The sequence below is a fragment of the Myiozetetes cayanensis genome, unplaced genomic scaffold (genome assembly GCF_022539395.1).
Source record: "Myiozetetes cayanensis isolate MyiCay16 unplaced genomic scaffold, myiCay2020 scf6-25, whole genome shotgun sequence".
Lineage (NCBI taxonomy): Eukaryota > Metazoa > Chordata > Aves > Passeriformes > Tyrannidae > Myiozetetes > Myiozetetes cayanensis.
In genome coordinates this window covers 56,408,174-56,425,951 of record NW_026087853.1, presented here as the reverse complement: position 1 = coordinate 56,425,951, position 17,778 = coordinate 56,408,174, and the positions used below count along the sequence as shown (strand labels likewise).

Genomic DNA, 17,778 nt, shown 5'->3' with positions numbered 1-17,778 from the left:
ATAAATGATGTTGGAGGAGCTATCTAAGAAATGACATGTGAGGGACTCCTTAGGTATCTTCTACAGAAGGTGATGGTTATTATTTTATGGACAGTTCAGAACTATACCAAAATCCACACTGTACATTTTATAACAGACATTAACTTCAAATATCACCTCTCGTAGCTGTTAAATAGCGAAAAAGAGAAATTTACTGCCTGATTTGTAGATCTGGATACAGAGCAGAGCCTTTGGAGCTCTTCAGTGCCTTCAAAATTTGGGAATAAAATAAAAGGAAAGCGTTGAAGAGATGGACAAAAAAAAATTTTTATCAAATTGAATTTTCAAAAATTTTTATCAATATTTGATTGTGTTGCAAAGGTTTGGCATAGTAATGGGTAATTAGGTATCCTTGCAAATGACCCCGAAAAAGTAGGGTCTGCCAAAAAAATGAGCTGCAGTCAAGGAAGAACTCTGACTTCAGACTCCTGAGCAGAGATAGGCATTAGACTGCAAACACAAAATAATTGACTGCCCCCGATCTCCCCTGTCCTTTCTCCTGCTTGATCTTCCACAGCTGAGCAGTGAAAGTGAACTAACCTGAAAAACACCTAAAAAGTGCTTTGTCTTTGACAAAGAACTTGGGTGTCAAATGCATTGCCCTCAATGGAAGGAGTGTGAGAAACACTCGTATCTCAAGCACTTTTAGCAGGGCCCTGCTGGTTTTGAACTATTTTAACCAATATGTTCTAGGGAGCTAAGGCTTTTTTTCCCCCCCCTCTCTCAGAAATATTGTGCAGGATCTACTGCCAGCTGGCTATTGATTTGGTAAACCTTTTTTCCCCAGTCTTACTTGCCTGAAAAGAGCAAAGTGATTGAGCCCAGCTGTTTATCAGCCAAAGAGTGGTATTCATTTTTCTTACCCTAAAGGTGTACTGGAGTCCTGGTGTTACTACATGCAATGAAACTGAACAACATCTTCCCCCTCTGCAGTGGTAAAACATCTTAGGAGTGTTCTCTGTGTTATGCAGGGTGTGGATTTGTGTTATGTTTGAAGTTCAGTGCACGAAGTGTATACAAGGAGCTGCTTTAAAAGGTGAGAAGATGAAGAATGGCTCTATTTTTCTTTTTCAAAGACTTTTCCACATGAGGGATGAGATAGTTGTGCTCCTACCATGGTGAATACTTAATTCTCTATAAAGTGTGAGTAACATCAGTAATAATAGCAGGTGCCTGTAAGTGCCTTAAAACTGGATTGCTTCACATTATTGTCAGAGATAAGAGCTAAAGCAGCTGCAAATGTTAACCCAGATCTCCTTTGTAGTAATAACTGGACCACTGAGTAACAGGGGTGAAGCTCTTCCTCCTTTGGTTTTACAGATTCATTGAGACTTTTTCCTTCCAGCAGAAGCCACTTAATGAATCGGATCAAATTAAAATAGTTTCAAAATTACTCATACCTCATAATTTAGTGTCATACTCTCCCTTCTCGTTTTTTTCCAGCTTGAAGTAAAAATCTGGGTACCTCCAGAAGAGGATTTATTTAGTGCAGTGTGGAGTTCTCTTTGGAAAGAACCAACACAGCACAGCATTGCATTAGTCCTTGCTCTGTGTGTGCAGACACAGCTCTAATAATAACGAGAATGGCTTTAGGAACAAGAATAGATCAGCTATAGTTAGAAATAAATAGTTGTCCCTAAAGAAAGGGCATGTAACAGTGTGTCAGTTTAACAGGTTGGGTGAGGAAAGCAGGTGAGCTGCTGTCGTGTTTTGCAACCATGAAGTCAAACGTGGAGTTCATGAAATTCATCACAACAGAAGCATAAACTTAAGAATTCCAAACTTTTATTTATCACATAAGCAAGAGACTGTAAGTTAAACAACAGTAGCAGAGTTTTGTAATGGCTATTTAATATTTGGTGGCTTAGCCACTTTCACTGTAAGCAGTGGATGTTGCACTACTAAACATTTGCATCTGTTTCACTCAAGTAGATTTCAAAAGGTTCTGTCCTTTTGAGTTTACAAAAAGTGTACATAAAATTCAGTTTGTTGAGTTTTGTCACTGGAAAGCGTGTTACTGAAGAACAACAGGGTTTGTAGGGAGCATAATTTCTGCTGAGTTCCATTAAAATATTTGGAATCCTATTACTCTTGCTGTGCTGAATTACCTGGGATTTCTCTGGTGAGAATGGAACATCTCGACTCGTATCAAAGAGTTTTCACTACCATTGCCACAAAAGATTTATTAGGAGGGGGTTGCTCAACAAACTTTGACTTTAAAACCTGACTTTTTTTATTAACCACATTAATTATGAAGTGACCTTCAACCCACACCACTGTATACACTGGCACTCCTGCACACACAGGAGGGAAGTTGTACTGGGTGTTGCTTGTAGTGTAAAATGGATGCCTGAGTTTGGATTGTGCTTATCCAAGGCTTTTATCACAAACATTACTTTTTATTTCTGAGGCGAGTAGCAATGCATGATTTTGTGTGTGCAGACATTTTTTTTCCTAAATTCTCCCAACTGAGAGTGTGTAAATACATCACCAAGGATCTACATCACCTCTGCTCTTCTGAAGTTATTGATATAAATACAAGATTCTTCCCATGATAATGAATGGTACATATAGCTAGAAAAGCATGTTTTTGTAAGTTTTCATATGTTTTCATTTTGATCCCCAGGAAAAAGAAATATAAAGGGAAATACCTTGTATTTTGGCTCAGGGCATTTTTAGAAATATGTCTGCTTTTACATACAAAGGCTCTTTTTCCCTGATGTGCAATTCCTTTCTTGGTTTCATGGAAAAAAGTGCACCAGGTGGAAGGAAAAATTGACCTGAAAATGCAGCTGTTACTTTCTGATGCTTTTGGTTTTCTTCAGAACAGTAAACCACTCACAGGAGAGGGAGCAAACAACGACAGAATTATCAGAAAGTCAATGCCCCAGATCTTGTCGTCAGTACAAATCATAAAATGCAACATGTTTAACATAACTTTCACCTTGTAAGCAACTAATCCTTTCTTGTGTCTAATAATACCATAATTTGCTATAATTAAAATCCTTCATGCATATTTGCTGGCAATACATTTGTGTATAAATGCTACAAGGCAAAATACATCACTCTAAAAGAGAGTGGACTTGCCCTTGATAAGTGGTCTCATATTGCAATTGCCCTTGAGAAAACCCCTCTACAGTTCAGATACAAGCTAAATCAATAAATCCTTTAAATTGCTGTTGAGTTATATGGGTTATACTCACTTTCTAACCTTCTTGGAATGTGCAGTGGTAAATACAGGTGTCTGTTTTACAGCCACCTGAAAGACTGGCTTCTGTTCTCTTAGTGAGAATTTGTAACCAGCCTCTGCCAAAGCCTGCACAGTTTCTCACAGTCCAACTGTGTGCAGGAGCACAGTTTTTAGAGAAATGAGAATACCCACAGACTAGCTGTTCTAAATATTTCCATAATCTTTGTTTTTCTTGGGTGAGGAATTACGAGGATTTCTAAGTTGTGCCTGGAGTTGTTCACATTTCAGTTCAATTCCTGAACATCTTTTGAATGGAATTCTTACTTTTAAATTGTATATTAATTTAACCTGTGGAAAGAAATAATAGTCAGAACAGCGTTATGAAATCTAGTATTTGGGGCATTTAGTGCAGTAACATTTGCAGACTGGAAGTTAGACAGCATACAGGTATTGGTATGCTGATAACATGGGAAATTTCTCCAGAGTGAATTTAGGTGATGTCAGCATTGCTACAGCAGTGCTACAGAGCACAGTTTTGAGATGGTTTATTTTGGAAACCACAAAAGGCAGTGCAAAATGCAGAAAAACGCGTGGCAGCCGTGCTAAGAAAAATTACAAGTACAGACAATTCCATGAAGTTATGAATGTCTCAGTCCTGATCTAGGAAAAATGTGCTGAATGCAGAGTGAAGGAAGCTCTTTTTCAGGGGAAATGATACCCAATACATTGAACCAGCGATGGAAGTGTCCTTTGGAGCAGATATGGAAGGAGAAGGGGAGAAAACCCTAATGGGTGGACACAGCAGTTCTGTGTCAGTGACATATTCCCTGAGCAGATTTAGTTCATGTAGTTCTGGGTGCAGCTGAAGAAGCACTGATGTCACTGGGGACCTGATAAAAATAAAAACTTGGGAGTGAAGTTCCATTTGGTTTCATCTGGAGGACGTACCAGATGCTGGCTGCTAATGGAGACATCTGCTAAGGGAAGAAAGTGTCTGAGGAAAGGAAGTCTGTGGGAAGTGAGCTGGGCATTTGTTGTCAGCATGTGCTTTTTATATCTGCTTGTTAAGGTGAGAGCTGCATTTCAGCAGTCCAGAAGGGTTTTCTCAACAGGAAACACAAATTTGACGGAAACTTGAGAAGAACATTTTTCTTTAGCTCTCGATTTGCATTTGCTATGTGTGGTAAATTTAGCTGTTTCTTCCCTCCCCATGTAATTCTCATTACGGCATAGTCAGAAAATAATTATTTTTTAATGAATTAAAAAGATTGCAGTGAAGGGAAGAGATAGAAACGTTTATAATTGTATTTGGTAACTCTTTCTATTATAAATTACACTGGGACCTTTGAAAAAATCTCTTGGCTACCTGTGGTTCCCACAGATTCTGTAAAAAGCAAAGGGTGACGCTGTGAAGTTAGTGATGTTCCAAGTAATTTAAAGAAGCAGCAGCAGCTATGGAATCAGTGTCCAAATGCAGGTATGGCATACACCAGCCTGTCTTTTAGTTTGCCCTTCCTCCTTGTCACAGGAATGTCACGACCTTGTCTTGATCAAGAATTGAGTAACTGAGTGCAGTGAGCCCTGGCAAACAGGAGCCAAGTGTGATGAGCCTTGGTATGGTCTCTGGATCAACAAAAATTACAGCTGCTGAACTGAGACTCTGAAATGATAGATGAAAATCAAATAATGTTGTGTTTATGCACTATTTTAGGCACTGGATAAGTAAACACTGGTAGAAAGAATGGGGCAAATTGCCTGAATGTTTTGTCGTAGATTTTAAGTGCTTTCTGAAATAGAAATGTTAAGTGAAAACCACTGAAGGTTTAATTAAGAATTGATTCAAATCTCACCAAAATTCTACACGTCAGTCAGAAAAGTTTCAAAGGGATGAATGACTTGGAGATTAATAAGTATAATTCCTATTAACATAAAATGTCTATTATGAGCATAAAATTTTAAATTCAAAAGAGATTACATAGTTAAACCTAATGTAAAAAAATTAAAGCTTGTCTGTTTGGCTGATCATGTTATCCATCAGAGTCTATCCATTCACATGTTATTCTTTCTTCAGATCTATTACTGATGAATTGTCAAGCCATAGATATCACAGTCAGTTTTTATTAGACAGTTAAATTTTATTAAGCTTAATTGCATGAAGATGAGCTTCATACAGGCTTTGTAAAGAGAGAAATCAATGTAGTCCAATGGGAAGAGCAGCTGATACTTTTTATGTACTAATTTTTATAAAAAGTTTGAGTATATTTTTGAGGGAAAAGGAAGGAAGCATTTCACAGGATAAAGAGTTGTTGAAATAATATACACAGCTCTTTATGTCATCTGCTGAAAGGAGAGACACAAACTATTGTGATATATTGCAATGTTTTCTGCATACAGTTATTTCTGGGTATCTTTCTGTGATTGTATCTGAGAGCACTATGTATCTCTTATCCAAGTTAGCAACATTTTTGCTTTTGCATCTCTATAATTTATTTTGCACCTCTTGTTCTTTAAAATCTGTACATTTTTTTTTCAGCCTTTCTCTTTAATGTTTCACAATCTAATGGATTTTTGAAATTGCAGGTTCTCTTATTTCCCTGGTACCTATGTCTGTTCCTCATCATTTGTATTCACCAGTTGTTCTACATTTTGTTACTCCAAATTTCCCTCATGTAAATGATGCTGAAAGCAATATCGATTAAATTTGTACTGGATAAAGTTAATCAGTGAACTTTACTGAACTAAGTCATTAAACAATGAAATGGACTTTCAGAGGATACACCCTGACAGTTTTGCCAGATAAAGCAGAAATATTTCAATTCTATATCAACCAAGACAACAGTTTGGACAGAGTGAGATTTTCTATAATTTTCTATGGATTTCATGATGCTGTTGGGTTATTTTTTTCTATTAAACAACAAAATTAAAGGTAAAATTCCAAAGCAACTAAAGGATTAAATTATACAACTAACTGCGAAAGACATGTTAAGCTGATTGTATTGTAAGAGACTTTGGAAAAAAAGAGGCATTTCTGGTTATCTGAGGAGACCAGTGTAACAGTGCTGTATCTAAGGGTAATAACACTGAGGTCACAGTCAAAAGTTTGAGATATGCAATCGAAAATCAGACCACAGGCAGTATAAAGGACAGAAGTGATGAACAGTATCAGAATTGAAAAGGGTAGAGTTAGAAGAAGAACAGTTTTGTGTGATAAATTTAAAAAAAACCTAAATCCTGTAGAACTAATCTGAAAAATCAACTCTACATACAGAGGATAAGTCCATATTTATGCAGCCTGTATCTGAATTGTTATAAAGAATTGAGTTACTTCCTTTCCAGAGGAGGTCTGTTCCATATTGCAGCGGGGTTCATTGCTGTGGACATTGTGCCTACTGGATAACGAGCTGAAGGAGGAAAAAAGCTCAACACACCCATCTGTGTGTCTGGGAAGAGGAATTATTTTTATGTGAAATCATTGACTTCACATAATCACTGTGATTCACAGTCCTTCCTCTCAGATCTTTGGGGTTTGTTGCCTGTGCACTCCTCAGTGGATGAATACAAGTTGCTCTTTCCTTTGGGTCATTTTTTTTCAGTACCATGTTGTTCATGATGATTCAACTTGCTGTTTCATTTCCTGGGGCCAGGCACCCAAGACAGCTGCAAGTTTTCAGAAATCTCCTTTTGCTCCTCTACCATTGATGGGAACTGAAAATTACATCTTTTCCCTGATGAGTCATTGATTCTTCACTGCCAAGAGTCTGCCAAAAAGATACAAGGTTGTTTCGGTTTATTTGTGATGAACGCATTAACAAAAAAAAAAAAATCAGATGAAATAGAGAAATCCTTCTCTGCTCTTGATCTGTTCATTCCCCATCCCAGGGAGTGCCCCAATTCAGGTGCAGCACCTTGCACTTGGTCTTATTAAACTTGATGGGATTCGCATCCACCCACTTCTCCAGCTTGTCCAGGTCCCTCAGGATGGCATCCCACCCTTCAAGTGTGTCATCTGCACCACTCACCTTGGTGTCATCTGCAAGCTTGATGAGGGTGCACTCGATCCCTTCATCTGTGTCATTAATGAAGATATTAATTAGCGTTGGTCCCACTATGGACCCCTGAGGGCACCACTTGTCACTGATCATCATCACTGACCAAACTGTTTGTTTGATTTTTCTTGCTTTGTTTGTTTATTTGTGGTGGGTTTTTTACCATTTTAAAGATGGGTACAATATTTCTCTTTTTGCCAGTCAGCTGGGACTTCACCTGACTGCCATGGCTTTCCAAATATCATGGACAGTGGCTTAGAAATTACATCAGCCAATTCCCTCAGGACTTTGGGAGGCATCTCACTGGGTCACGTAGACTTGTGTATATTCATGTTCCTCAGGTGATCATGAATCTCAGCTGTAACTACCAAATATTTTGCACAGCTAATGGTCAAGTAAAGAAAAATGTTTCTCATCTGCTCCTAAATCCCCAAGTTTTGTGTTAATTTTTTTCCTACCTGCTCCCACCTCTCCCTCTCCTCCTGCCCCAGTCTGAAACACAGTGTTTAAGATAATGCTGAAATACAAAACTTATAATGTGATTTAACGCTGGAGAACACTCGTAGCTGACAAAGGCTGGATTTTAGCAAGAGCATATCTACTGATCAATCTAATATTTATATGATATTTTTTCCTAATGTAATAGTTAATGCAGAACTGAGTGAAATCATATGCAAGTAGCTGAAACTCGGGTTGGATGCTATCATAATACATTATATATATATTCTATAATTATATATATACTGTATGTACCATACTTTATCTAGATATTCGTTTGTCCTGACAAAGTACACGTGAGAAATAAATTCAATCCTTATTTTGAAGAATAAAAGCTTAACTTCTAATATTTCAGGAAGTAACAGTCAGAGGTGGAGTGATCTTTGGGGTGCAGGTCTTTTGAGTTACTGGATACTTGCCTTTGCTGTATACAAAAAATTTGCATTGGTTGGAATGTTTATTAATATCTGAAATAACAAGACATGTCAGCAGAAGGGTGAAAAGAGCTGACTAAGTGAATATCATTCTCTTGAAAACAGATTATATTGAAATTTACCCTGGCACTACATTAATAAGCTGATGGTAAAAACGAAACAGCTTGGAATCAGAGTGCTACAGGTGACTGTAACACGCAAAGTGTTGGTTACTAAATCATTCTCTTGCATAATGAACATTTTAAAAAAGCACCTCCATGTGCTGAAACAATAAATATTCATTTTAAGCCCAGGTGGATATGTTGACAGTGGCATTTCATTCTGCAGCAAGGTGTCAACTGGCATAACCTAATATTCAGAGAACAAATCTGATACGTGTATAATTTCACAGTGGAGTGAGGGACAGTGCCAACATCCTTAAAGACCCATGTGTTAAATTCTGACAATTCTAGGTACCTAGATATGGATGAAGTGTCCTTGCATTTTAAATCTTCTCTGACTTCAGCGGAATTTTTCTGATTAGGCCTTCTAATGTCTGGTTCAATTGCTTTCCATCTTACATTTTTTCTTAATTAGACAAAAAAAATCTCATTCTTTAATCAGAGGAGTGTGCTTGTATTCATCAGGACAAAATTTCTGTATTTGTGCTTGTATGTTTTGTAACTGATGTGTTGTCAAATATGAAAGAAAAGGTGAAAATATTTATTTTTTTAAATTAATCTGACATTAACTTTGGAAAATACATTATGCTGTCTATTTTTAAAATGGATAGTACTGATATTAGCAAATTTAATTTGCTTTTCTGAGTTTCTTTGCCAAAGTGTGTATTCAAAATCCATTAGCGTTAAGATTCCTGCTTAACTTCGAGGTCTTGATCTCATGATAAAATACTAATGGTTTGCTGCAAATCTCAGATTCTTCCCCACCCCACCCCCCTTTTTAGAAGCAGAGGTACTGCAAGAAGGAAAAAAATAAAATGAAGTTGTAACATGAATAGATGTTTCAATCCACTGATTGATCTTCCTCAAAACAACAATTTTAATGAAAAGATATGTTGCTTTAGCATTAACTGTAACGTTTGCCTTATTTTTCCTGAAAAGAATGTGAGAGTTTAGTCTGTATTTCATTCAGTGTAAAGCAATATGAATTGGATTTATTTCATTGTGGATCTTATAAAAAATCTTTAAAATATACGATTCCATTCCAAGTAGAAATTACCACTTTGAAAAGGATAGAATATTTTGACTTGTTCATTAGTTAATCAGTAGTTTTGATTCCCTTGAGCATATTTGTCAATTCTGAGTTTATACTGTAAAGAGGTTTAAGTGAGAAGGAATTATGGAATGAATTAAACTTCAGAAAGTTAAAATAGACCTGAATTGTTCTCCCTTCAGGTTACTGGATGTCTCAAAACTTCATACTTCCAAAGTTCTTCTGTGTTTCCTGCATGGTGTATCTTTTAAAGCAGGAAAAGTCTCACACTGTGTGCCATCACTCATGCTAAATCCATCCTTTCTGTCTCCTGCTCATCACAGACAATGCATCATTTACAGTGTTTGATGATTTGCACCCTCAGAAGCAGCACATCATTTTGACATATAAAGCACCAATTTATCCACGTTAGGAGAAATCAAGTTATGCAAGTGAGCAGTGGGACACAGTCTGATTTGAAATCCATAAAGGGTGCTGGAATTAATTCAATTTGGGTGAGCTGAGACTGTTTTCAGATGCGTTGACTAATGCTTTGAGATGATGTCATGCTTTTATTTTCTGTGTTAGACAGGGCTATGAAGAACTGGAAAGACAGCTGAAAGAAGTCTTTAAGGAAAGGAGCAACGTACTTCACCAGCTGTTAAAGACTTCTAAAGAACTTCAGGGAATTAAAGTAAACCTTCAGGTTAGGTTCTATCTCAGTTTTTATAGAATTACTTACCTCAATACTTTCTTACTGGTGTCTATTAATTGCAAAAAACATGTGTTTCAGGTTTGTTTGTTTGTTTGTTTTTAAATATTAAATATGTGAATAGTTATTATTTTGTTGATTTTGTACTTAACATAAACACAGTGTTTCCATGGAAAATTTTATCCTAATGAGTTGGGTCCTCCCTTTGTCTACTCATCTCACACATTTTTATCTCCATGTTTATGGAAGCTAAATGGGAAAAATAAAAGGAGGAGAAGCTCACAGGAGAATACTAGTGCTGTGTATCAGTACTGTGCTGTATTATATTATTAAGTTACACTGCCTTATATTTCAGGCTTCTCTGGTTTTAATTAATGTGGGGGTTTTTGAGTGCTTTATCACTCTTTATTATTGTAGGGTTTTTCTTCTTACCTTTTAGGGAAATGTGCCTCCCTTTGAAGCAAAGTTCTTTTAGAATGCAGCACAGTTGAAGGTAGCATTCAGTAGAAATTATACTGTGAGATGTTTTATTCTCAGCACTGCAGACGTCCTAGGATAGGAGCAAAGAGCTGTAGTGTTATCTCCTGTATATACACACTGATCTTTTCCACAGAATTCTAATGCTTTTAGTCATTTTTCTGTTTCTAAATGCGCTTATTTGATTAACCCTCCTTAACTATTTGAAAAACAGCTGTGTGCACTTAACTGTGCTTGAGTTACAGTAAAAAAAGATCAGTCTATTCCTTCATTTTTCATAAGTGACAAATTATTAACAGGGGCCAAATTAATAATTTCACGGATGAATAATTAAAAATCTCTTTGGTAATAGAGTTTTTTCATTGCTACCAGTCTCTGAAAAACGATGAAGCATCAACCAAAAGCGACGTACAGAAGCTTCTCGAACTGGGGGCAAAGCAAAGGTAAGACCCTCACCTCCTTCCTTCTCTTCAAATTCCACCTTTACTTTCACTTTATAGATAAAAACTACTGTATTCCAGGGTCTGCTGATTGCAACAGTAAAAGAAAGGCAAATTTTTGAAAACTTTTTGAAAGAAATGATGGATTTGCTGATATTGAACATTCATTAGGAAAAGATACTAAAATGCTATACAAAGATATCTGATAAAGGAAGGTATTTGGATTTCTAAGGAAGATTTAGTCATTAAATTTTCCTTCAAAGATAAAATCAGACTTTTTAGGATATTAAATCATTAAAATGTCTTAATCTCTGAATTTAGAGATGATGATATATATATATTTATATAGATATACACTGGGTGAGGCAGAGAGCTAGGAGGAGAGAGAAATATTCACTTCAAATTATTCATTGAACACTTAAAAAGTAATGAGTATCCAGTGGCTGGGAATGCAGGTTTCCAATCTAGTCCTTAATCTCAGATTTCCTAGTGCTTCATTGCAAGTAAGTCTCATCATTCTGTGTCTCTTAATTATTGGAATTCTAAACAGCAAATAGCAACGTCAATACAATTTTTAATACCTTGAAAACACAACTAATGTGGTGACTGATTTTTGCTGAAAAAATAGCATATAATGAATGCATCTATACTTCGTATTTTTCCTTAATAAAAACATATAGCAAGAGGCTTTATTCATTTCATACTTCTTTCACTGTTAGAAATGCAATAATTAATTTCCATGGCCATCTTATTATCGATATTGTGTTTAACAGAGCTACCTATGAAATGGCATTGTTATAGAGAAACTGTGTGAGAAAATAACCTTCAAGTCTTCCATACACAACATTTAAGATCCACAATACAATACCAATAGGAGTTCTTAATTTTACTGTGATAGAGAAAGGTCAAATAAGGATCTTTCTGGTATTCCAGACAAATTTATTAAATGATAAAGGCAAGGCTTCAGCTAATGTCCTATTTAAGCACTCAGATGGCTTGGGTGAACCTTAAGGTGGACATCTCAGCTGTCCCTGGCACAGATTCCATCCTTCATCATTCATGGACATGGTTTTGTGGTGGTTTGGTTGTTGAGCAACTGTCTTTTATGAAACAGATGAATTGATTAAAATGGACTGTTTAGTAAATAGATCTTCATTGCAGATGGGAAAACTGAGTCTGGTAAGAGAAGATTTTACTTCACACTACAAGTAATCTCTCCCTTAAATCAACACTTACAGTCTCTCAAGGTCCACCCAAAAATACCTCTTGACTTTTGCTTCTCGGGGATCCAACCATGAGTATCTGCACAAAAGCAGCTCCCAGAGACAGAGACGAGATCAGTCCAACCTGCTGCTGAGCAACCCACCCTCTCCTTCAGAAAATAAAAGGCAATAATAATAAAATAAACAGGATAGTACAAGGAAATGCCTTGGAGCTACTGCTCTTGCCAGCTATTTACAGACTTACTGTATTTCACTTCCAGTGAAGTGTAGAAATTCAGTGTACAAAGGGGATGTTAAAAATGTATCAAGGAATCCTTCTGATTTTGCCAAGGAAGAGGCACAGTTTGTTTTCCAGGAGCCTCAGACTGTATTTCATCTGCAGTAAATCAAGAATGGTGAGCATAGTGTTAAATATTGAAACCAAAAATTCAAAATACAGCCTTAGTGTTAATCTTATGACCTTTCTTTGGACAAACATGAGCTGCATTTGGTGTAAGCACTGCTTTGATTGTGCTCTACAGTGATGGTACAGTTAAGTTTAGAGTGCTAGAATCCTCGGCTTGTGTAAGTAGATTTTCTTCTGCTGACTTCAGATTAGTTTTTTTTTTAAATTCCTTCTGTGTAAGTTCCTCGGTGCTTCCCAAGTTGCAAGTAAAACTTGGTCACTCACCATAATGCCCCAAGTTTTATTCTTTCTGTGCATCATCAGCACTTGGAAATCGTGGCATCTGTTTGTGCTGATGGAGTATTGGTTTCGTGCCGCTCAATCACTTTTTCAATTAAATCTACTCTGTACTAGCACTGCCAAAGTGGCTGCAAGTAGTAGGGTTGTCAGCTGGCAAGAATGATGATCCAGCAGCTAACAAGTTTTGTTCTTGTATAAACTACGTGGTTCCCCCTCCAACTTAGTTTTCACTGGGCTAAATTGTTACCTGTGTGGAAACCCAGTTTTGGGTTGATCTGTGCTGAAAGTTTACCCGTGCAAGCAACAGCCCTGAAAAAGCTGTGCAGCTGTTTTGAAATATGTTGCTCTGCTACTTTTGCCCCAGCTCCAAAATGTGGGTAGAAAATTCTTGCAATGTGGAGAAATTCTCTGCGTTGGTATTGCGAAGGGCGTTTTTGGTTTTAAATAAAGCCCAATCCAAGCAATTATCCTGTTTTGGTTTGGGAATTTTTTTTTTTTTTGCCAGAATCTTCTACTGAATTTTGTGTTACTTGTCTCTAAAAAGTGCAAAGTGAAGGTTGAATTTTATCAGAGCATGATTGGTTTATTTATTTTAAAGCAGGTATTAACTGGTACGATTCCATGTCAATGCATTTTGAGCAGCCCACTTTCCTCACTTTTTTGGTGCCAATCCTCTTTTTTTGCTGACAGATGTTTTGCACAGCAGGCCATTCAGCAGATATAAACAGTGGCCAATTTCAATCATAGCTAATTTTTGTCCTGTTCTCACACTACAGTTCGTGGGGTTGTTGTGATTTTTTTGGATGACTCAAAGTCTGCTACTCTGAATAATTAAAGGTGCCCTTTCTTGAATCTGAAGAATCGTTTCCTGGTGGACACTCCTGTTGAAATGTGTGGGTTTTTTGTGTTTTTAACAAACTAGGGAAGAAATGAAGTCTCTCCAGCAAGCCTTCCAAAAGCAGCTTCAAGAGGCAACTGAGAAAGCAGAGAAGCAGCAGGCTACCGTGAGTGATCCCCTGTCCTTCTCTCAATATTTTTTACTTTCTTCTGTTTGTGTGTTGTTTGTTTTTTTTTTTTAATCTTGCCTTTGGAATGTGTTATTAGCTCAAATAACTCTTTGTGTAAAGCAAGATAAATGGATTTCACATATGTGTTAGTACTCTGCCAGCTTCTGGAGAAAGGAGCTGAAAAAAAAATTTGTGTGTTCAAAATTGCTAAGATTCCCGCCTTCCCTGATTTCTGTGGGATTTAGGGAGGTTTATAAGTTTTTGAGGTCTGGTGGTCTGGAAACTTGGGCCTAAATCCTCTCCCCTAGTGAGGTTATCATTATGGACCCTGATATCTCACCCATACCAATGCACCCTGTCATGCGTCCACTGACTTCTTTGAACCACTACAGATTTTCAGCAACAAAATGGATAGCAGAGTGTCCAGTTTTGACCATAGTAAAAGTAATTATCAGTGTAGTATCAGTATTATCAAGATCAGTATCGGTATTATCAAGACCCATTTAGATTTCATACTTTCTTGAAATTCCGTTTCTAGATAAATTGTACAATTGTTTCAAATTTTTTTGTGTAGCAATGTAGTGTTTTGGAGCATAAATTGCTACATTTTGCTATTGCAGGGAAAAAAAAAAGAGTAGAATCATGTTTACTAAGGTGTTAAAAGGAAATTTTTCCTGTGTTGGTTAGTTATATTCCTATAACATGAACACCACTGAGCCTAAGTTGATTAGAAAATCCCCAAAGGTTCCTCCAAACCTTAGATGTTTTGTGATTTGAACTCTGTACTTGAAAACAAGCTGTTAGAAGGGTTTATAAATCTATTTTTGTTTCATATTGGATGATTTATTTACTAACATCCCACTATCTTCCAGATTCCCAAAGCAAGAGTTCCTCCAAGACAGTGGTTTAAAAGTAATTAATAAATTTAGCAAATACTTACAGTGATGTGATTTGTGAGAGTGCATGTTTTACATGCTACCTTCTAATTAGAAATAGCATAGATTTTGGACCAAACCCTTTTGCAAGTTTCTTTCAATTAATGTGATTTTTGAAAACACATTTTTTTAGCTTTGTTGCTCAAAGACCTGAAGTGTAAAGATACTGTTTTACCTCATCTTGTGTCCCACACATATAATTCATGGATTTTTGGTACTTGTAGTTTTTTCTAGAGAAAAAAAAAAAAAAAAGGGACTCTTTTCTTCTTGAGGGGTGGAGAGAAGTAATCTGAAAGCTCTATTGAGCTTGGACAGGGTAGTATATTTTGGGGGCCTTTCTCAATGGCTAGGGCATCATATATCCAGAAAAATAAATCTGCACTTAAGTTTTAAGATGGTTTTGCACTGAGGCAATCTATGTAAAACCAAAGAATCACTGAATGTTTAGGGGTTGGAATGGACCTTAAAGTTCACCTCGTCCCAACTGCCCTGGGCGTGGGCAGGGACACCTCCCACTAGACCAGGTTGCCCAAGGCCTTATCCAACCTGGCTTTGGAAACAGCTCTGAGGTCTGCCTGCAACCTTCACTTCTCCAGGCTGAACAGCCCCAGCTTTCTCAGCCTGTCTTCAAAAGAGAGGTGCTCCAGTCCTCTGGACTTGTTCCAACCGTCCCATGTCCTCCTTGTGCTGGGGACACCAGAGCTTGTGCACAGCACTCCAGGTGGGGTCTCACAAGGGCAAAGTAGAGCAGAAAATCCCTTCCTTCAATGTGGTCCTGAAATAAGAAAAAAATGAGTCTCTAGTTGTCTCTGATAAGTACTCAGAACGTGCTGGTTGAAAGCTGCCTTTTTTTCAGGCGCATGAACATTTTCCCACTGACTTCAAAAGCACAATGAATTCTTGTCCTACGAATGAAAGGTGGAAAACATATTTCATTTCTTAATCTCTGTATTAGATTTTGATATTCAAGACTAATTCAGCTGTGGGTTACATAAATCTCAGATGTAGTGAATGAATTACTTGCCCTGTTCGGTTTTGTGATAGAGCACTTCTTTTAATCTGAGCAACACTGCCTTGGGTAAATTCAGTCCCTACCCTAGCTTTGGGAAGAGCACAGGATTTGTTGTACACAGAACAAAATCTACCTTTAACTGTGAGCAAAATACCACCTAGTGCAGAAACCAGAAAAAAACTCTTCTGAGTTTATAGCAGAGCTTGGCTTGGAGTGCTGGCAGATGGTTAGAGAAGCTGAATTCTCAAGCTGTATTCCAATACTCACCACCAACAGCATATTAAACTTGCTGCTAATTCCAAGGAAAGCAGAACTGTGTCCTTGGTTTGTGGTATTTACTTCTCTATGCCTTGGGGCATAATGAATGTACATAATGAAGCTCAACAATACAGAGAGACTGAATGAATATTCAAAAACCACATCAGGATCCTCACATGAAAACTCACAGTAGAAATGGAAATAGATTTTACTACTGACACACAGGGTTACTTTATACCTGGCTTTTCCATGTGTTTGACACTTTTCTGGAAGCAATGTGAAATCTATGGAAGAAGGTCTAGGTATTTTGAGGCAAGACTAGCCAGGGGATGGGAGCTTGGATTTAATTCTAATTTAATGAATCGTGAGACTGGCTGCTAGCCTAATTTAAGCACATCCTATTCTATAGGACTTGGTGAAGTAAAACTTGGTTTTCATCAGAGTCAGTAAGATCAGAATTACATTTCTCAAAGACTACTAAAACACTGGTGGGAGAGGGAAGGGTGGAAATACATATTTCTTTTCTGCACTTGCCACAGAGGCACAGTGCAGTGCTTACTGTAGGTATGTTAATTGGCTGTATATATTCAACACCTGCCTGAAGGTGTTCCTTGTTGGGTAAATGTAGAAGTGTAAGTAAGAATTTACAGGAATTAAGTCAAATTACATGAAAAGTAGCCTGGAAATTGTTCAAGTTCTCTGTCCAAACCAACAGAACAAAAGGGACAGCACAGCAATACCTCAGACTTTGCATTCATGCCTTCTTGTGCAATATGTAACAAGGCTCTTCACTACCCCTGCACAAATGATTCATCAGAAAGAGAGTTATCAATGTCCTTGTCCTCTTTAACAATCAATGAAGGTTAACAGAGCTTTTCATACTGCACTTGACATAAAATACCTAAGCCATTTATAATAAGTTTTTGTACGGTGAGAAAAGATATTAATAATGTCAAGCTATTATCTCTAAATGTGAAGTGGAACCAGAAACAGCATTAGAGACCGTGGAGTAATTTTCAAGTTTGTTGACAAAAAGGCACAGAGCAAATGGCACATGTGGCTTGAAAGTGTTTTATTTTGTTTGGGGTTTTGTCAGTGAATTTGAATAAATAGTAGAAGTAGTGATTCTCTATTTCTTCACCAGGTTAAAAGGCTCTCAGAGCTTCCTGGAGAAGGGCTCTTTGCTTTGCTGTACTTCAGGATAATTGCTGGCATGTTAATAGCTGTATTTTTAACAAGTTTGCAAAGTTATTTCCCATTAACTGCAGTTAAAGTTTAGGAAAGGAGCTGGATAGCTCTGGATGTGGGAGAAAATAAACAATGAAACATGGAAACACTAAAAAAGAGTTTGTCTGAAGTAAGCTTAGTCTACCTTTTATGTTTTGTTCCTGTTGGTATTTTAGCTCATGCTCACAATTTTTAAGGAGATATGTTGATGGAATTGTTTGACAATACAATTACAGTGCTGTCTGTCAAAATAAAGGAGAAAATAGGTCTGTGTAATTTCCTTTTTCCCAGTTGCTCAGTGTTCACTATGAAAAATGAGAATTAAATAACACATAATGCATGACTAATAAAAAGAAACCATACACAATGTGGTTATTTTGAAATCAGGAGGGTATTTTCAGTAA

The 17,778-nt window shown here is 37.1% G+C and overlaps 1 protein-coding gene across 1 annotated transcript in view; it reads left to right on the top strand.

Annotated features, from left to right (window-relative positions):
- Positions 1-17,778, top strand: part of LUZP2 (leucine zipper protein 2) — a 113,267-nt gene that overhangs the window by 40,727 nt on the left and 54,762 nt on the right. The window contains exons 2-4 of the mRNA XM_050335896.1: positions 9,987-10,104; positions 10,960-11,030; positions 13,858-13,939. Of these exons, the coding sequence (XP_050191853.1) occupies positions 9,987-10,104; positions 10,960-11,030; positions 13,858-13,939 (271 nt within the window). The remainder of the gene's footprint in view (positions 1-9,986; positions 10,105-10,959; positions 11,031-13,857; positions 13,940-17,778) is intronic.